This window comes from Lepidochelys kempii, chromosome 7 (assembly GCF_965140285.1).
Source record: "Lepidochelys kempii isolate rLepKem1 chromosome 7, rLepKem1.hap1, whole genome shotgun sequence".
NCBI lineage: Eukaryota > Metazoa > Chordata > Testudines > Cheloniidae > Lepidochelys > Lepidochelys kempii.
Window position 1 is genome coordinate 58,559,973 of NC_136386.1, and position 17,392 is coordinate 58,577,364.

Here is a 17,392-nt window from a genome sequence, read left to right on the forward strand (position 1 = left end):
GGAAAGGGTTGTCCACACATCTCAGATAGGGTTATCTGCCAGCATCTCTCAAACAAGTTATGGCTAGGCCTCTGCTAAGAAAAAAAGATTGGACGAGACTGCCTTGGTTAGCTATCATCCAGGATCCTTCAGGCAAAGATATCTGGGAAGGGAGGGGCAGTCCAGCACCAGTAACGTTCAACACTTAGGTTGTTTGAACACCATTCAGTGCATCAGGCTTGGCCATGGCATGAATTTGCACTAGTGAGGAAAATCCGTGATGGGGTTGGGGCAGGGGAACATTTGTTCTTCAAGAAATGTTATGGTTTCTGATGCAGAGCAGTCTTGCAACTTGGCACGTAACCCCAAGTTTGCTTCCAAGGGGATAGTTATGGACTTATATAAACACAGTCTGTCTGTCTAGCAAAGAGTCGTGGTGTTGCTGGGTACTAGTTCTTCTCAAAAATGTTGCCTTGAGCCATCCTAATCCCAGCTAGGTAAGGCCTTCTGCGCTCCTTGTTCTTCCATCAGACCTGTTCACCTGTGCAGGAGGCCTCCATAACATTGAGTGAATGGATTGCCTCAGCCTCGTGGCTCTACTTCAACGTCCTCCATCTCAAACCGACCCGGACAAAATCAGCTACCAAGCGGTGAGCAATTTCAGTGCATTCTGTGAGCTCCAAACCTTTGACCTTGCAGCAGAATGGTGCTGTAAACTGATGCATCACTTTCAGTTCTAAATATGTTCCTTTCTTTGCTATCTTCTTTGTAGTCTAATATTGTCTAAAAATAGTACTGAAGAGTAATAATCCTATGAAACTGGAATGTTAATGATGAATGCACATCTTATTAAAATGATTGGTTTGAAGTATTGGATTGGTATAACTACTATTTTTGTCATGTTTACAGAGTTGATATACAAGGAGGTCATGGACCTGGAGGAAAGGACCAAGAATGGGGTTATACGTGGACAACCAGCCCCTTTAGGTTGGTTACAATAAAAGCACTGTACAAGCCTGATCTATGTGGTAAGCTAGAAAGGCGCAAAGCTGATCGAATAGTAATAGTTAATATAGCTCAAAGTATGACTCTAGAATTTCAAGAACACTCTGGCAGAAGCTGTTTTCAGCTAATTCACTTCATCAGTGGTGATAATTGATGCTGGTGCTCTGCTTTGGAAATGTAAAGCACTATACAGAGATTAGTTAACTACCCCTCCCAACACCCCCATGAAGCAAGGCTTTGGGACAGGGACTGTCTTTTTTTTTTTTTTTCTTTCTCTATTTGTCCAGCACTTTGCACAGTGGGATTCTTTCCTATGATTGAAGGTGCAGCTACACGGGAAGCAGAAACCCTCAGAAGCGAGACTCAGAGCCCGGGTCTACAGACTCAGGCTCTTGCTACGGTACTAAGAATAGCTGTTTAGACATATGGACTTGGACCCAACCCCACCTAGGCTTCACAGCCCGAGCTCCAGCCCAAGCTGCAACAGCTGTCTTTAGGACTGTAGCATAAGCCCAAGTCTGTAGACCCAGGCTCAGAGACTAGCTGTTGCAGGTTTCTGCTTGCTGTGTAGAATACCCAAAGGCTCTTAGGAGCCACCACAATACAAATAAATATCCCCATTTTACAGGTGGAAAACAGTGCATCTGGGCCACGGTAACACAATACGTCAGTAGCAGAATTCAGATTAGAAATCAGTTGCTAGCCCTCTCTGCTCATCCATTAGATCAGTGTCTCCCAAAAGGGTGACTAGCTAATGAGATTCCAGTGAGCATCATCAGAGACGGGCATTTAATCAACGCATTCACGCCAAGGTGGATGCCAAAACTTATCCTCCTAAATAAGCTTGGCCTGAGTTTCAAAAGTATTTAGTGCCCACTGTTTGTATTTCAGTGAGACTCCGTCTTCCTCCTGCAAATTCTTATAGCAACAGTGCCTGGGCTTGCCTGGCCAATGTAGAAAACTGCAATGTGATGTCATAAAGAGGTCAGCCTTTACCAAACCCTCCTGAAATCTTGGCTAATCCTGATGAGCATGCTGCTCAAAGTGCTTGTTCCCATCCTCAGCTCTTCTGTCTTTTAATTTTGGGGCACCTCACACTGCTCCAGGAAATACCCCTTTTTATTTTCTGTGGTATTCTCTCCCATCAGCAACTCCTCACTACTTGACATTAATTTCTTATGTTCTGCTCTTGGGAATCCCATTATATATTTTAATAACTTTTCTGCCACAGTTCAATAGCTCATGATTAGACATGAGACTTGTAACTGTTTCATACCAAGCTGCTTTCCTCTTGAATTTGCTTTAAAATCCTCATTGTAACTTTGTTACATCTCTGCATAGCTACTATAAAAGTACACTTTAACACTTGCATTTAATGTCTACTAAATATTGAGATCAAATTTCTCACTTGTACTGTTTGCCTGAATAATTATTTTCTAAACAAGAACGGCCTTTGGAAGCCACTCTTGTATTTTTGTTATCAAATACAGCTGGGTCATTAGAGTACCCCCTTTCCATGGTTGGAGGATCTGTGGCACAGGGTGGGATAATAACTGCTATTGTTTCCCTATGTAATCTTGAGCAGCTGAAAGTGAGTAAAGCACCAGGAGTCCTGACTCCAACACCACCATTTTCTTAGGTGGCCAAAGTTCAGAAGTATTGAGCACTAAGCAGTTCCCACTGAGGTCATGGAGCTGATGAATGCTTGGAATTTCTGAAAATTCAGCCACTTTTAGGCTTAAGTGTATAGTTAGGCGCCTGCTTTTAGGGTTTTGGAAAATCTTCTTGGGCTTATGTAGAACTACTTGCCATTACCTCCTTTTTCTCTCAGCCACACTTCCGAATTTGGCACTCAGCTGTAAGTGTTTATCTCAGATTTACAAGCATCCTGTACTGGAAGTTCCATGGTTTTTGGCACAGATTAATGGTTCAGAAATATAACCCTTCACTTAAATAAAAAAATCCTTAAATCTTATTTAATAATGGACTCCAAGAAATCTCTTCTTGGGTGGCAAGAAAAATTAATGACCAGTAGAGCGAGAAGTACTAATGCAAGTATTAAACCATGCAACTGTATCTGCAACTGATTTGCTGTTTTGTTTCTCATAGCACAGGTGCAGCAATGATCAATGGTTCACAACATCCGTCGTCTTCTTCATCTGTCAATGATGTGTCTTCAATGTCAACAGATCCAACATTGGCCTCTGATACTGACAGCAGTCTGGAAACATCCGCTGGACCTCTGGGTTGCTGTAGATGACTACTTGGTCTTTTAGGGGGGAGGGGAGGGGAGTCCTTTAGTAATTGATAGGGCACCTTTAAGAAAATCAGTGGTATTATTTTTGAGTGTTTTTTCAAAAATAATTGTAGGATTCATTTTAAAGTGCTGTAATTTTAAACTGTAAGTTGTGTTAAAAGCAGCCACAAAAATGTATTTTTTTTTTTGCTGTAATTAACTCTGTAAAATATTAAACCTGATAATTTTATCATGGTTTTAAGAAATCTGCATATTTGCTTTACTATTATGCTGCTGAACTTTTTTTTACTGAATTTGTAAGATTTGTTTGATCAAAGCACACATTAATGTTGTCTCTGCCGTATCATGTATTTAAGATTTTATAGGTTTTTCAATTTTTTTATTAGAATTTTTTCCAAATATTTTGTTCATGATTATCCTTCAAAGTTATATGCTTGGTCACTTGTCTTACCCATGTGGAAGAGAAATAATACGTTGTAGCCTGTCATAGCTTTGGGTATAGCTACTGTAGTGGTAGCAGTAAACACAGAATCCTTTAATTCTGTCTACTTGCCTATAACAATTGAATAAAAGCAGCAGTTAGTGAGTTTCATTAGGGAAACCGTTTATGACCCATGGCAAAGTCACCTCATCTGAGAGGCAACATAAACATAAAGCAAAGCATATCTTTATAGCTGCAGAAGTATCCAGCCTGCCAAAAGGATATGGTGGCAGAACTGTGGCATGCTGAAGCTTATGATCTCATAAAACAAAAAGAGGATACTTCATGAATAATACGTTGCAATGCAAATAAACTGTTTACTTCTTCTAGCTGTTAGCCTGTTTTTGTACACAAAAAACAAGGTAGGCCCAGGATATCTAGATTGCCAACAGGGAAAACTATACCTGTAGTTATACTTTCACAGAGCATGTGGTTCTTTGGAGTTTAAGTTCCTTATTTTCTGCGTTAGGATAGAGCAGTTTTGTGTTGGGTGTGTGTATAGGAAACCCCATCTTTTTGACCACTCTTTCTTCACCCAGAGTAACTTATTCCTGTAAACCAATCACTGGTGGGAGAACCTCAGGTTGTAAGATTTCTGTAGCTAATGCATTAAGAGAGCAATATATGCCATGGTAAAAATGGGGGGAAATAGCAATGCTGGATAAATCGTTTTTCTCTTTCACTTCACTGTCAGACCAGCATAGCAGAAATCTTAATAATGGTTCTTTTTAAGCCATGAATGTTCAGTATCTTTCAGCATTGAAGCCCCAGCTGTCAATGCTCTTTTTTTAAAAAAACAAACAAACAAACATGTAGATCACTTGCTAAGTAGTCATGTAAAATGGTGCTGCTCCTTACAGAAGTATGTTAACTGTTTACATTTTATATTTACAGAATGATTTGTGTGTAACTGACTGACTTTGTTTATGAATGAGTAAAACAATCATCCGGAGTTTATTCCTTTGAAAAGTGCAGATTTCTCAAGAACCTAAGCTATATTGATTGCCTTGTGTAGATAAATATTTTGTGTAGTGAATTAAAATGTGGAAAGGGATTTAAATTAGTGACACCTACAGAAATGAACTTTTAAACGAAAAGCACAGGAGTCTTGGCCAGGCACAAAGCCGAAGAGAATGTCTAGAAATAGCTACTGAGATCATCCAAGAATGAAACTAATGCTGCTCAATGTCTGGTCCTTTAGAATTTGTTGGATAAATAGAAGAAATATCCTTTTTCAAATTTATAATTGGAAGAGGGAAAATTGCCTTTACCCACTTTATCGTCCCCAATTACGTTTTACTGTTTTCAATATTTAACAGAAATTAGACTTTTTAAAAAAATAAAAGAAGGGGTTGCAAGAAATAGTAATGTCTCAAAGAAAGCTGACAGTCAGTTGTTGAAGTGCAAAGTTGTATTTTCGCTACCTGGCTAGACCACTGGTAAGCGATAGCGGTGTGTAGTTTTGCTGTTCTCACTTATATCTGATATTTCAGTAGTGAGCTTTAAAACACACACTTACTAAGGCAATTATTTTTACAGAACCCCGCCAAACTGTATGTTACCTAAAAGCTGATAGGCCATACAATGGGGATTGGAGTAAAGCATACTTTTTTTCTTGTTGTATTTGGACCAACAGGGCAGTTTATTTTGTGTCTATCAAATTTTAAACTGTGACATAAAGCCAACTGTATTTGGTCATGTATTACAGGATAACATCATTATATAGGCCAAGATTATGTTCAGGTACACTGGTGTATACATCCAGAGTAACTCAGTTACAAGTAATGAAATTACTCCTGGTTTATGTCAGTGTAACAGAGCACAGTTTGGCCCCAATCATTCTTGTTTTAGCTGAACTCTGGAATGGTAGTCATCTCTGGCACACACACACACCCCTCGTCTTAGATTCCAGTTCACTTAATTGCTCTTATTTAAGTGCTCTTAAATGAGTTGTAGTAAGACATTTTATTGGCTCCTCCTCCTCTCCCGCCCCCCCCACTCCCCCTCCCATCTTAGATTTCTCTAGTGCTGCCCGCAGTAGGTACCGGAAGTGAAGAGGCCATTTATAGAGCAAGAGACCACTTCAGTCAGGATGGGGCATACCAGCACCCACAGTCCTCCTGGGTCCCACCTTTCTAATAAGTATTCAGATTATTGTGGTCTGTATCTTATGCAAATTAGGTGCCCATCACAGGCTCCTGGCAAATTTCCAGTGAAGCCCGCTCAGCCAGGCCAAGTTAGGGCTCTGCAGTTCTAAGCCATTGCAACAGTTTGCTAGTCTGAATTCTCTTTTTAGTCAGCGAAATTCATTTTATATTTCAAGAACAATTGCATATGGATGCAAACAATAAGCAGGTGGCTAGCTAGAACTGTCCTGCTTGTTCTTTAGAATTGTCCTGTCCATTGCTGTTCTCACATTATGTCTAATATCCAATACACGTTATATTTCTGATGTGTTAAGTATCATTGAACTTGGTTTATTATTTTGATAAATAGTTCCATAATGTTTCCATCCCAACAGTCTGTGCTAAAAGATACACAGCTTTTCCACCTCTGGGCTAGACTGCAGCTGGAGTCCTAGACTAGTAGTGAACGAAAGTGACCCACATCTAATGTCCTATGTCAATTGAGGTGGACACCTGCCCACTAAGAACTGAATGAATTCACGCTTTCTGGCTAGTTGCAACAAGTCCCAGGACTGAACAGACAACTCCTCCTAGAAGTGGGTCCTTCCAGGTCAGTATTAAACACACTGGTGGGAGAAGTTTGTACTGTCTTTGCCTGTGCTTCTACCTGTTTTGTGTGTTGAGGACTTCACTCAGTGCAACACAAGGAGGCAGACTGTCTTTAGCTATCTTATCTTATATAAACTTCTGTGTGTTTAAATCAGCTAAAGTCCGTTTAAATCATACAACAATACTGATTGGTTTAATAACCCTGTATGCTAACATGGTTAGGCCCAGTCTCCACCAATTAGCTCATTCAGGTAAATGGCCCAATCTCTGATCCAGGGTAACTTTTCCAGCTTGGGGATCTAAATTAGAAGAGATTTTGCTATATATGGAATAGCAGCTTTCATGGTATAAATCCCCACAAAGCAAAAGAATAGCTGTACAAATTATCTATAAAATGCCAAGGAATTTGTTTAGGATAGAGCAAGCCTTGATTTTACAGGTTATGGGTGACAGTGCCCTCTACTGGTATACTGCACAAGTAAGTAGAACAATGAAGTTAGATGTGTAGATTTGTGATAGCAGCATTGGCCCCCAGACTAACACATTCCAAGTTCGAATGCAAGATCTAAGCACCTGACAGGCCAGTCTCTAGTCTACACATGACTGTGCTGGTCCCACATTAAACATACAATGCACCCATCTCAAACCTAGATACACTCCTATAAACCGTCAAAAATACTAGTAGTACACATAAACAGTGTTATACGCACTGTCAGTTCAGAACATTTGGGAGGAAGAGAACATTCCAGTTTGTGTCTGGTTTTCATGACTTGAGTCGCTGAAGTAGTCCAGGATGGACTGCCAATAGCTGAATATTTTTCTAACCCACTTTATAGCAGTTTCTGTTGTGTTAGCTCTTTGTATATTCCCATTAATGTTTCAGTTGACCTACTTTTCCCTACATAGTTATAAGTAAGTTGGAAGACTGGAGAATGGAGATGAATTAGAAGTCATCTGCATTTTTTCAATAAGGCTAGAGGTTCCTATTGGAGGAATATGTTGCATGTGTAACTCTTTTCAAACTTTCCAGCTCACTTAATTGCTCTTAAGTGCTCTTAAATGAGTTTCAGTAAAACATTTGATTGGCTTCTCCCCATCTTATATTTCTCTGCATTACAGAAATTTTCTTTGAATAAAGTTAACTTCACACATTTCCACTTCCACTGCTAAAAGTGAAACTAGTTTATTATGGAACTACCTCACACAAACTTTCTGTGCTTTCTTGAGTAAACAGAGCTAACCTTCACTATTGGATCTACCCTGAATGTGAAACATAAAGTACATTTCCCTTTTTAAAAAGCCCAGCCTATTGGCCAATGTTGAGACAATATCCGTAAGTATGTATCATGTATACTTCCCGTACGATGTTCATGTGTAACATATAGCTCACATACAATAATGTACATCCAGAAAATTGTGTTAGATGTAAATTGGTGACTCTATTATTGTAGTCTGTTTTTTGTAGGTAAAAATAACTAGTAATATCAGTCCATCCTTTACATTTTACAAAAGGAATAATTCTTGGTAAGCTTTGCATACAGATGAATTACTTTTGTAGGCCCAATATCTAGTCTATTTTTGAGAGTTCTTAAACTTTTAACTTGTTACTAAAGTTGAGCAAAACTGGCTGAATTCTCGTGATCGCTCCTCCTGCCCCCTTCAATGTGGATATGGAAATGTATTCTGTCCTGGGAAGTGTGGAGGGGAAGGACACACCTTTTAAATATGGAAAAATGACAGTTCGTTTTCTTTCCCATGTGCCACCCTCCCCTCCCTCATTCTTTTCTACCCCTTCCCAATAAGCCACTGGTGGGGAAATACTGAGATCATTGTGGTTTTTATCATCTATGCCATCGGTCATGACACGTGCACCACTGGAATGTATACATTGTTATCTAGTATGTCAATTGGTTATAATGATATTTTAAATAAAAAAGGATAAAAAGTTGTTTGATGACCACTCTGTAGTTAGTGTTTCTTCATTGCAGCTCTGGGGCTCTAAAGCACCGTGTATTTGCCTCAGTCGTTTGGGGGAAGACTCTGTTCTTCATGGTGCCCAGGTCTGTTACGGTGGGTATGTCAGCCTGCTTGAGGGCACAGCCAGATCTGTCAGACACTGGCAACAGGGGAATGCACCACCCCCTCCTTCTCCCACCCGTTTTGGCTTTCCCAGCACTCCTTGCTCTCCTGAGGAGAATTCCAGTGTTGGAGGTCTGAGCTCTGCCCACTGGGGTGATTCAGGCTCTGCAGCTCAGCTGTGGCCTCAGACTGTGCATCTACCCCTCAGCCGCACTGTCCCTGCATTTGGCTGGGGAGAGAACCAAGGGCATTTCTGTGGCTGCTCCTCCACCCTCCTCTGTCAAGTGTCTTGTATGGGAACAGCGTCTCCTGTTGAGTGGGGAGAAGGTCGTGTGTCCTGGTCAGGGCTGGGATGGATCTGAAAGGGTGTAGACACTGGACACAACACTGACCCTGATGCCAGAGAGTGCAGTAAGGGTCTTTGGGTCCCTGATCCCTCCACCTGCCACCACCTCTAACAGGCCTCCTGAAGCTTCCCTACTGCTCTCCCAGGCAGTGGCTCCAGGGATTCAGGCTCCCATCCTAGGCAAGGTGGGCCCGGGGCTTCAGGTTTGTGCACAGGCCCATTCTCACACTCCAGCTTGCTCTAGGAAGCCCAGACAGGAGGAGGGACAGAAAGACTTGCCTCTTTTGAGAGCCTCTCACATATTCTGGGTGACTGGTGCTCACTGCACTGCTGTGAGAGATCCCTGTGACGGTGCCATGGGAAAGTCGGCATATGAATCAATCCCCTATCTTAATGCAGCTCTCTGCTTTCTCCTCCAGCACACTCGGGAGAGTTATTTAAACTGTGAGAGATTTCTTACAGCCACTGCTGTGTGTCTCTGATGGGTAGAGTATTTTCAGAGGGAAAGGTGCCTTGTAAATGAAAGTTACCATTAATCTAGTCTGTGCCACTTGAGTAAAGTGTATGGGGACAGCTGTATTAGCGGCATGTCCCCTGAGGAAATACTGGTAACTTAACGATGATTGCTGTTTAATTGCAAAAGCATTCAAATAAATTTTTAGCAGGTGCCATGTAGTTGACTAATGTTGATAGCAGGAGTGACCGTCTAAGCTCAGCCTGAGGCTTTGGGTTTAGGTGGCTTTGGTTTTGGTGACGTCTAGTCAAATAGTTCCAGATCAGGGAAGGTATGTGGCTGTGGTCTAGCTGAAACCTCAGGTTTGGTTTTGGTTTTGCAACCCAGCAGTGCTTTGAACCCTTGGCGGTTGTATTTTATCATCTTTGCTCTCCCTTCAGTTCTGGCTAAAATGCAGCTCGGGATGGGGAGGGTGAAGGGGGCCAACTGGCATCCCATAGAGATCCCTTGTAAATTTCTGCCGAGATCTCAGCTCATTAACTGACTGGGATTCTCAATAAATCAAAAGAAATCTTCAACAAGAAGAGTGTGTTTATCTTGACCCTGTGTTTGCGGGGGGGGGGGGGGGGGTTCTTTGGTTTACAGATTTTTTTTCCCCTTGAATATAACAAGTTCTGATATAAAGATAGGGGCTAGATTCTTGCATGAACAGTGTGCCTTGCTTTTTGGGGGAGGGGTCCTAAAAGTATTAAACTCATTTAAAATGTCATTAATTCTAGGAGTGGCTATCTGGGTTCTAATGACCCTGCTTCACACACTAGAAGCATGGCAAGCAAAGAACCGAATAAAGCCGTTCGGCCGCTGGCTGTCTCTCCATTCAGCCCTGGGACCCAAGGAACATTCCTCCTTCCTGAGTTGCAGCCGCTTGGCTTTGTTGCCTCATGCGGAGTCTTGTATTTGCTTCATTGTTAATTTCATTTCCTGCCTCTCTTCCTCTCCCCTCCCCCATTGTTGGCCTTGTGCACGTGCCACCTGTTTTAGAGGGGGGTGGAAGGGAATTTCTCTGCGTGGGATGGTGGTCAAGGATGCACTCCATTGCAATGGCAGGCCTGCATCTTTTGGAAGAGTGTAAGAATGAGTCTGTCCCTTGTGGAATAGGCTCCACTCACTGCTGGGTCAAAGCCAAATCATTCTTTGGGGGTTGCCTTAACACAGGATCATCACCTGCATGAAAGAGTCTTGATGACGAGGGGGCAGGGGCCAAAAATCTTCATGAAGCTACTTCAGCTGTCAAGGTGAAACAAACAGAGCTGTTGGCTCTTCCAGCACGTATGGGTACCCCAAAAAATTGAGTAAACCAGGCTCCCTCCTTTATGTCCCTGGAGCATGAAAGCCTAGAACAGCAGCCTCATGCAAACCTCAGTAGGAGCTCATCTCCCCCAGTCTGTAGCTGTTTCTTTTTGGGGTAGTGTCTTGGCTCCCGTAGGAGCAGAGGTGTGTGTGGGGAGGGGGGGGGGAAGGAAGAAAGTGGTGGTACCTCCCAACACCACAGCTGTTAGATGGCATAGAAATGCACAAAAAATGCCCCTCCTCTTTCTTGCATGCTTTGATCAGCTGTGAATGGCTAACATTGGAATTGTCATTGGTAGGCTTCAGTGTTAACACCCACTGAGCAGCTCCTCCAGCTAGGGTTTCAAATGGCCTGCAGCCTCTGACAGACACCACTGCAGTGGTTAACGGACAGACTGAACTGAACGTGTCCTGCGCAACCGTAAGGGTTAGCGGCATCTTTACCAATCTAAAGCACCATATAGGAACTGGATAGTATGTATAAAGAGAAGTTTATGCACACGGTAGCCAGCAGGGGGCAGTATTGGCGCCCTGAATTGCCTTGTCAGCCCAGTCTGACTTGCCTAAGTGAAACCACCACTTCATGTAACAGAGGCTGCTGTGCAGGTGCCAGAGAGTAATGGAGGAAGAGTGGATGGTTCATGTGGGATTTGGGAGAGAGCTTCAGTTCCCTGCTCTGCCATCGCCTTCCTGTGTGACCCTGGACAAGTCACTTAGCCGCTCTGTGCATCAGTGCAGTGGGGTCGGTAGTACTCCCCTGCCTCACAGGGCAGTGTGAGGATAACTACATGAAGGACGGGGCGGTGCCAAGTTACTGTCGTGATGGGGGCCATAGATGTAAAACATCACAATTTGGTTGCTATGTCTGTGGATCAAGTGCCACAGAGAGGAAAATCTCCTGCTCACATTATGGAGCGGTCTCCTTGATTGTCACTGGAGATGCTAGTACAACATGTATCCCTCCTGCCTTTGCTGTCTAGTCACAGGAGGGATTTGTTTTATAATGTTGTAGGAAAAGTGGCCTGAAATGACCAAGGAGCCACTTCAAATGTTACTTATACATTGAATTTAAAAAAACTGGATCCTAACTCCCGTGGGTGCGTGTCAGGTGGCTGGAATGGAGTCAGATGAAACAATTGCCAAGGCAAAATGCTGACAAGTACGGCTCCTTTTCAGGCCCTGCAGATGGCAGGCTACTCCCAGGAACAAGCAGCTGATCGACAGCTCTTTAGAGCACTGCGCTGGGGCAGAGGCTGGGTGTGGAAAGGCCGTTGCTGGCAGGGGAGGGGGTGTGTGGCTGTTACTTCAGCAATTTCACACTGAGCCATGTTTTAAAGCAGTGGTTCTCAACCAGGGTTTGCAGAGGTCTTCCAGAGGTAGATAAACTCATCTAGATATGTGCCTAGTTTTACAACAGGCTACATAAAATTGTATCTGCATCTGATCTGCAGAGATAAAGTGGATAGCTGCAGATTTGCAGAGCTCTATACATAAAAAGCACTAGCAAAGTCAGTAGAAACTAAAATTTCATACAGGCAATGTCTTCATATATTACACCTTGAAATGTAAGTACGGTATGTATATTCCAATTGATTTATTTTATAATTCAATGATAAATGAGAAAGTCAGTGTGTTGTCAGCAATAGTTTGCTGTGACACTTATGCATTTTTATGTCTGATTTTGTAAGCAAGTAGTTCTGAAGTGAGGTGAAACTTGGTTGTACACAAGCCAAATCAGACTCCTGACAGGTGTACAGTAGTCTGGGAAGGTTGAGAGTCACTGTTTTAAAGTATCCAGCGTGGTAACAGAAGCTGCCCTCCTGCCAGAGCCTAGCAAGGTTTGAGTGTTTGGCAGAGGAAGGGGTTTCACTTTGCTTAACTCATTTGCCACACGTTCATCACTGTGGGAAGAAAGGGGAATGGTGGGATGGGTGTGCACATGAGCCAAAAGGAAACAAAGCGGCATGGACTAGCTAAAGGAGAAAAGCATGCCTCTCCTGCTGGTTACAGGGGGGAAGGCTGGGTTGGCACAGGGGAAGCTAAATGTAATCCATCAAGTCTTGAAAAGCCTGTTAGGGAGAGGAAACTCAAAAGCGTGATAGACCCTGGGCAGCTCTGAAAATCCTACAGCAGCCCCAGCACTGTAACCCTACCCAAAGCATCCCTTGGGCACCCAGCCCTTGTCGGGGCTAGCAGTGCCGGCCTCCTCTGCTGCCAATTTCTCCTATGCGGGCTACTGAAACTGTGGGGGCAGAACAGCGTGAAGAATGGGGCATGTTGCACCCAGCCAAGGGGAGCTCATGACGCTCAGGTGACGTCAGTGACAATGTGCAGGTGCACATGGTCCTGGGGTCAGGACCCAGCACTGCACTGCGGTGGGCAGTTGGGCCCCCCCTCAGTATTGGTTGGAAGCTGGTGCCCCCTCTCCATGTCTTAGCAGTGGGGCGGGGGGGACAGCTGATACAAACTTCCTTATTGAGAGCCACACCCAGGACTGAATAGATTTGTCACCTCTAGCTCGGAGAGTGGCATTCCCCAGAGGAGAACTGGGGTAAATTGGCAAGGAACAGACTCTCTCTCTCTTCCATTAGAGCTGTTGAGAGAATAGCAGCCTTCAAGTACCAGTGGGTCAGTCAGGTCCCTTTAGGCCTACATTCAAAACTATTCTTCTACTGCCGTAACCGCTCTGGTAATTCAATGCTGTGGCCTTTAACTAACAAGGGCTTATTCATTTAAAACAAAAGCAAGAAGGAGGTTAGAAATCTCTCTCATCTCCCCATGTTGAGCTTCATTACTACAATTATTGGTAAAGTCGTCATTTCAGAACGAAGAAGAGAGAAGAGCCTGGCTGCGGAGGACCCTTGTGGCCAGATGTGTTTAGTTCAAGCTCCAGGGAGGTTGCCCCTCCAAGGTATTTATTAATCACATATTTTATTAAGTCACATTTGGTGCAAATAATAATATTTAGAGTCATAGTTTGGGCATGGCTGGGTTGGGGGTTAGAAATTGGGTGACTAATGAAGGCATGTGAAAGTCTGACACTTTGAGTGCTTGTCGGCTAGTTTTGCAAAACCCCTTCATAAAATAATACCAAGTACAGAAATAAGAACTTTCACCAAGCAGATTTTTAAACAAATTTCATGAAGATTGGAAAACCTGCCAAGTTCAACTTGATTCATCACGAGCTAAATCCGCTGCCAGGCTAGCAGTGTCGTCTCCTCCACAGGAACTGTACGTGCTCCTTCAGCTCCAGCCAGCCAGCCTGCCTGCCGCTCCCTTAGGCCATGGCAGCAGTGTTGGGAGCATTACTGTTGTCTCTGGACCAGCAAAGGGTGGCCCAGTAAAGCCAAAGACAGTGCTATGACTGCAGTGACAGAGTTGTCCCTTTGACATTAGGAAAGAGAGGCCCAGCTCTCTGCAATTTGGGGTCTACAGTTTCAAGCACTGCCTTTAGCAGTCAGTTTCCCTGACAGCCCAAATACTATAGCATATGTAAACAAAACAACATAGCAAAAATCCTTAAGAGCAGGGACTCACTGCAAAAATACTCATGATGCACGAGTAACCCAGAACAAAATGACTTGTGCTGGAATTAAAAAACACGGTCGCTAGTGTACTTCTGCTGCCTTTACTTCGCCACTTTAGCTCCCCGGCTTGCAACAGTCAAATTTCCTAATGTCGAAAAAAACTCTTCCATTTCTGTCTGCAGGAGCTGGTTTCTCTTTTCAGCATCTTCACGCGCACGCTCCGAATTCCTCAGTTTGATCTCCAGCATTGTGTATTTCTTTCGCTCCTGGTCCAACTCCTCTTCCAACCTTGTCACTCGTTTTCTCAGGTCAGCGCTTGTTTCTTCAATTCTTAAAGCCAAGAGAAAACAAAGAGCATTTTAGTCTCGACAACTGCTACGGTGACTGCCATGAAATATACACGTTTGCCATATGACAGCTAGAACAAACATCTTAACGTGATGCCACCAACAGTGGGGTTTGTTATGGAGGTACCAACTATAACTTGGGAGGTAACGTTGAGTTAAGTTTTGTATGTTGATCAATGGTTCAACCTCTCTTTTGGGTATAAAAAAAGACAGCGTGTCCTCCCCAAACTTACAGCACAGGCTTTGTGGGCAGACAATCAATCAACCTTCTCAGAATTTACAAATCAATCCATTCACGGGTTAGAGTAAAAATTAATTTAAGCAACTCTCATCTTTCTTCATGCCATTGCTTTTCCTTGTTGAGATACCTACAGGAATGTAACCTGCATTGGAAACCAGGAGTTCTAGACTTACTTCTATTAAGTCTATGCCCTTCAGAACCCTTATTAAGCAAAGAATCATAGCTCTCTACTCACTGATGGGAATGGAGCCCAAATCCCGTTCAATTAGAGCATGCTTTTGCATGAGAGGCAGCATGACTGTCTCTAACATGGGCCAGCTCATGTACAGGTCACCCACGGGTGACTTGTGCATAGCATAGTGCGTTATGCATCTCCCTATGGTGACAGGTTCATATGAGATCGAATCCCGGTGCTTCTGACTAAAATAGGTCTGAGTGTAGCTCCAGAGGTGAAACATATCCTTTAATGCTGGAGTTTTAAATCTTATTGACGGGGAAAGGAGTTGCAGTTGTGCATAATAAACATTTAATTTTTTAATGGCAAAAATAACTCTAGGAAGTTACATTAAAAAAAACCCTACATCAGAAGAACATTAAGGTCGCAAAGTCAAGCACTCAAAAAGGCTAAACAGACGCTTTAATTCAGCCCCCTTGGGCTTATGCAGAATGATCCAATCTTTAATTACATGATCACTGACTATTTTTCCCTACAGCACACCTGCCTCATTCAGTGCACAGGCTGGACCTGGCTCTGCAAATGAAGCAGCTGTTAAATAATGAGGATAAAAACAACATATTAAACATGGCCCCATCTGTCAATCACACAACACCATCCACATCTTGCTCAGAACACAAACTAAATTTCCTCAGTGGTGTTTCTAGGGCATCTGTCACTAGAGTAGAGGGGTGCTTTGCCAACATCAATGAACTTCTCTTCACAGCACCTGTGGCTCAGGTGGGACTAGAACTCTTCCGTTACAGAAGGGAAAACGGAGACAAAACCCCAGGGACTTATCTAAGGCTACACCATGAACCAACAGCCCAGGCAGGACTGGAACGCAGAACCTTGTGCCTCTAAACCCTATGCCTCATTAGAGTCAGGCATGCACAATGCTTGGTTTTGGGATCATTATAACTGTCACCATTCAGGGTACCTGCGCCTGTATTTCCCCTCACTGCTGCAACACGGGCACCCCGCCTCATGCTTCTGGCTCCCCAGCGGTCACCTCTGTGAGGGGAGACCTGCATCTTGCTCCCTGCTGACTGAGGTACTTCCAGGCTGCAGAGACAGGCTGCCCAGGCACATCTGTTTGTTTTCTCTTCAGAGACTGATAACGGGGATTGTTAATACTTCTAGGGTATCACACAGTTCTTCCTGTGCAAGCCTATTTTATTCTTAAGATAAAAGCACTACAGAGAAAGCAGATTAAAAGCAATAGAAGAACCTACACATGTGCTAATAAGGTTACCAGAGAACTCCCCACCACCCCCCTACTGGGGCCTCTGGCAGGAGCAGTCTCAACTTTCATCCATGGGGTTTCCTCTGTGGTCACAAGTTCATCACAGCTTCTGCTCAGAACAAGTTTAGTCCACCCTTTACACAGTTCAGGGATTCTGACATGGACTTTCCAGGAGCAGGTGATTAGTAGCAAATGGGTTTTTCTTTCCTCCCTAGGGCCCAGCTTCAAAAGGGTGGAGTCCAAGTGGGTCATTTGCATGGCCCTCACCCCCCAGCTATTTCCTAAGAAACCCACTTTACACACATTGTCCCAGAAAGTCTTTTGATGGTCCTAACATATACATTAGTTGAGTCCCTAGAAAAATTACATACAATCCACCACCATCATGAACAAGGGCATTTTCAACATCAAGGCACACAATCCAATTCAAAAAAACTTATCTAAACTCCATATGGTTTGTCCAGGACATACAGGATACTGTCAGTCTGGCACAATAACAGCGCTATGATGTTTTTGACCCTTAAGTTATCAACACATTCTCTGAGCCTTAGCTCCATCTCCACCACGTTTGTGTCTGGGAACACAGTGGCCTACCAGTCATCTACCTAATAGTCTGCAACCCAGGTCTCCTTATGGGCCTTCTTTGTAGCTTCATGTGTGAGTTAAACTCCAGCCAAGTCTCCTTGGGTTGGATGAACAGTTGCTCAGAAGTATCTTTTGAATGCTCTTCTATGCAAGGAAACAAAGCTATTTCAAAGCAGTTCCATCACCTCCAATTAAGGATCACAGCCTTATCAACAGCACCTCCCATCAAAAATAACCGACAGACTTAAGAGTTGGCCAGGACACTAATCCTCCTCCACAGCCAGGTGATGGCCAACCACTGGCACCCTTTCTGTTCCCTACCCAGATGGCCCCAATGCCAAGGAAATCTTGCAGACCACTGCCTCGCTTGCTGAACAGACTGAGTGCTGGCCTGCTGGAGGGTCCTACAGTTATAACTGGGAATATTCACATATGTCCTGAAACAAATAACGGTCCAAGGCAGTTTTCCTAGCACTCAGCAGATTAGCTAGGGAAGAAAATCCAGCTTCTGCTTTGGAAAAGCCCTGGAGAATTTAGAAGAAAACT

At 43.6% G+C, this 17,392-nt stretch overlaps 2 protein-coding genes across 19 annotated transcripts in view; one reads left to right on the plus strand and one right to left on the minus strand.

The window, feature by feature from the left end:
* Window positions 1-8,405, plus strand: part of MAPK8 (mitogen-activated protein kinase 8) — a 125,223-nt gene extending 116,818 nt beyond the window's left edge. For 6 of the 13 annotated variants that reach the window (XM_073353041.1, XM_073353043.1, XM_073353038.1 and 3 more), the window contains 2 exons: window positions 889-966; window positions 3,099-8,405. In XM_073353041.1, coding sequence (XP_073209142.1) covers window positions 889-966; window positions 3,099-3,244 — 224 coding nt within the window. In that variant the 3' untranslated portion in view covers window positions 3,245-8,405. Of the gene's footprint in view, window positions 1-510; window positions 627-888; window positions 967-1,875; window positions 1,969-3,093 lie in introns of those variants that run through there. The other 7 variants (XM_073353047.1, XM_073353049.1, XM_073353044.1 and 4 more) reach the window with 6 other exon arrangements.
* Window positions 8,406-13,560: 5,155 nt separating this feature from the next.
* ARHGAP22 (Rho GTPase activating protein 22) overlaps window positions 13,561-17,392 on the minus strand; it is a 240,416-nt gene continuing 236,584 nt past the window's right edge. For all 6 annotated transcript variants that reach the window (XM_073353053.2, XM_073353054.2, XM_073353057.1 and 3 more), the window contains one exon: window positions 13,561-14,543. In XM_073353053.2, the coding sequence (XP_073209154.1) occupies window positions 14,315-14,543 (229 nt within the window). In that variant the 3' untranslated portion in view covers window positions 13,561-14,314. The remainder of the gene's footprint in view (window positions 14,544-17,392) is intronic.